Below are 3222 nucleotides of genomic sequence, written 5' to 3' on the forward strand. Positions count from 1 at the left end.
GCATAACGTGTACAATGTGTAGTATCGTAAAATACCAGCAAACGAAAAAGAATTAAAATGGAAACACAAAATTAAATGAAAAAGAAATCATAAAACTAAAAAGCCCCCAAACTTTATAGTACCAGTTGGTATTACCAACCGGTACTAAAGGGCTCCAGCCCCTCGGAGCTGGCTCGTGCCACGTGGTTGCCCTTTAGCACCGGTTCGTGCTGAACCGGTACTAAAGGGGGGGAGGGCTTTAGTGCCCACACTTTAGTGCCGGTTATGGAACCGGCACTAAAGGGCCTTACGAACCGGTGCTATTGCCCGGTTATGCACTAGTGGATCCTCGTGGTCCCGGCCGGAACTCCTCTCCTTCCCCATCACCGGTCGGGCAAAGTATGAGTCCCTCCGAGAACGAGCGGCCCGCCGTGGGATGGAGAGGATAAGGGTCGCCGAGGCTCGTATCGAGGCGGCCGTGGAGGAGGAAGCCATCCGCACCCGTGTTGTGAAGAAATGGCAGCAGAGGAACACGCTCCCTCGCCCGTGAGAAGAATCGGGCGGTCCGTGCCATGGCCGGACTGCCACCGAAGGAGGAGAAGGAGAACAACTCCGGCGAGGACAGCTCCGGCGACGAGCAGATCCGGCTCGATCCGTACTACGTTTTCAACCGGTACTTCCGCGAGAAGGGACAACAAGGGCGCCATGAATATGGCAAGGGCAGCCGTGGATGAACTCCACCATAGCCAAACATGCCAAATTTTGGTAGTCCAATGGCATGTTTGTGTAGTGTGATGGAGTAGCCGGACGATGCGTGTGCGTCGACGTAGTTGCTTGAGTTTGTGTGGATTTGAGATATGGTAATTAAGGTGTCTAGATGTAGATTGTATTTTTTGAGGAGTGCCCCGTCCGCGGACGTTTGAGGGGCCGGATTTGCCAAGTCCAGCTGTAGATGCTCTTACTTATAGAGAAACCATGGGTTATTCCTGACATGGAAAACGCGGATCCCCATTTTCAATTATCAATCTCGAATTTGATTTACATTCTTTATAAATACACAATAATCAAGATAATTAATGTGAAGTATACACATTCATATACTATCCATTCCCCCAGCCAACCTTTTAAAAGAACACACATCTAGACCAATCAGTCAAATCAACAAGGCTAATTAAACAGGCACAACGTGTATGCCCTCAGCTGCATTGACTACTGCGGCTGCATCATCCAGAGGCTGACCTTGTTCTATCTCCCCAGTAATCTCCTCAAGAGATTTTCCCTTAGTTTCCGGCAATAGAAGAGTGAACACAATCCCAACTAGATTGCAACCAACAAGGACAAACAACAAGATCCTGAAACGGCACCTCAGGAAGGAGAACGCTAACACGCCGAAGATGGCACCGATTTTCCCGACCGCCCCCGATATGCCATGGCATGTGGAGCGCAACCGTGCCGGGAAGAGTTCCGCTGGAAAGATGAAAGTCGTAGTGTTTGGCCCAAAGTTCGCGAAGAAGAAGATGGAGCCATACATGACTGCGAATCCATATTTGTTCTTGTTGCATTCTAGCCATTTATTATAGGGGATGGCAAGGCAGAGCTGAAAGACTGTCATCATAGTGAAGCCGAGCAATTGGATTTTCACACGGCCTATGCGATCAATGAAGGCGACCGCGAAGAAGTATCCTGGCAATGTACACCCCGCTGCGATGGCCATGTGCACTCCAGTGATGTCGATTGTTCGCTGGAACGGATCGTCGGCTTTGTGATACCTAGCCACTTGACAAATATTAACCTTACAGACTTCATCATCATGACCTTTAAGCAGCCCGACTGTAGTAAAGATGTCCTTCATACAGAGGTTGAGGGAGTAGAAGGTGACGTCAAGGACGAACCAGCAGACGGTGGTACCGAGGAGATGGAGGCCATGACGTTGGCGAAACTCTGAGGAGAAGAGGCCATACTGGTCGTGGCAACCGAGATTGTCTTCTTCTGGGACGATGTGCATGCTGAGGACTGCGGACATGTCCGCTGCAGCCATGTTTGCGTCCTTGGCTATGAGGGCCGTGTACTGTGCTGTCTCTGGCATCTTCATGCGCCAGTAGTAGGTGAGCAGTGCAGGAACGGCGCCAAATATGAGAACAATGCGCCAGACAAAATCTATATTGTCTGGCGATGATTTCCTGAAGGCTTGTGATGTGATCATGCCAACGAGCCCCGCCACAACATTTCCGAAACCCTGGAATTAGTTGGAAATAAAGTGTGGTTATATTACAATTGATACATATATAAATTAAAACTGTCAGGGGCAATAATCGTCTTCCTTTGTCTAAAGAACTAGATACTCAAGCCATGTCAGCCTTACTTGCATGGCGAACACGGCAGACATGAAGGCGCCGCGGGTCCTCTTGTTAGCATACTCAGACATAATGGTGGCCGAGAGCGGGTAGTCGCCGCCAATGCTTCCACCGAGCCAGAAGCGGAAGAAGCAGAGCGTGATCACGACGGTTTTGTAAGTGCTCTTGCCGAAGGTGAAGCCGGAGGCGAGGGAGCAGAAGACCATGAGGAGAAGAGTGACGCCATAGATGCGCTTCCGGCCCATCTTGTCGCCAAGCCAGCCGAAGACGAGCTGCCCAGGCACAGTACCGCAGAGGGCGGCTGCGTTGATGTAGATGGAGATGTAGGTTGGTATCGGGCCGCCTGTGTAGTACCTGTGGCCGATGAGGTCGACGACGAGGGAGAGGGAGAAGAGGTCGTAGGCATCGGTGAAGAAGCCCATGCCCGCGATCCCGATCGCCATGAAGTGGTACAACTGCGTCCTCGCCACGTCGAGTGCGTGCAGCACCCTCAGCTGCTGGTTGCGAGCCATGGTTCCTTGCTATTTTCCTGCCGTTTCTTGTTGTGGCAGTGATGATCCTCCAGACAGATATTTATATGTGAGTTGAGTGGCCCCTAGAGTCCCATATGAAATTGTACGTTCCTTCACTCAGTTAAGGTTTTGTTCAAATATTATTGTTGTTTTGTTACTAATATAACTAGGCTTATTTTCCTAAGACAGTTCATGGTTGTCTCCTAAGAGACATATGTTGCCCTGCATGCGTTGCCAAGATGTTAGAGTACGATTGTGCACCAAGACACTAGCATAAGGTTAACTGCAAGATCCGAGATCATGTTGGATGTGTAGCTGCATCGTCCAGATGGCCACAAAGTTTAGAGGAATAAATATTTGAGAAACGGCCGAAACCT

At 50.0% G+C, this 3222-nt stretch overlaps 1 protein-coding gene across 1 annotated transcript; it reads right to left on the reverse strand.

Annotated features, from left to right (window-relative positions):
* Nucleotides 1-1150: 1150 nt before the first annotated feature.
* On the reverse strand, nucleotides 1151-2845 carry LOC119366931 (putative inorganic phosphate transporter 1-13). Its single transcript, XM_037632606.1, has 2 exons — nucleotides 2342-2845; nucleotides 1151-2215 (listed from the first exon to the last, which is right to left on the reverse strand). Exons 1-2 carry the CDS (start codon nucleotides 2843-2845, stop codon nucleotides 1151-1153), a joined length of 1569 nt encoding a protein of 522 aa, XP_037488503.1.
* Nucleotides 2846-3222: the final 377 nt, after the last annotated feature.

The sequence above is a fragment of the Triticum dicoccoides genome, chromosome 2B (assembly GCF_002162155.2).
Source record: "Triticum dicoccoides isolate Atlit2015 ecotype Zavitan chromosome 2B, WEW_v2.0, whole genome shotgun sequence".
In the NCBI taxonomy this organism is placed as follows: domain Eukaryota; kingdom Viridiplantae; phylum Streptophyta; class Magnoliopsida; order Poales; family Poaceae; genus Triticum; species Triticum dicoccoides.

Excerpts from the sequence above, each read along its gene's own strand:
- LOC119366931 (XM_037632606.1), bottom strand. The coding sequence starts at position 2,845 with ATGGCTCGCAACCAGCAGCTGAGGGTGCTGCACGCACTCGACGTGGCG. Across the intron at positions 2,216-2,341 it reads CTGCCGTGTTCGCCATGCAA|GGTTTCGGAAATGTTGTGGC; the intron begins GTAAGGCTGACA and ends AACTAATTCCAG.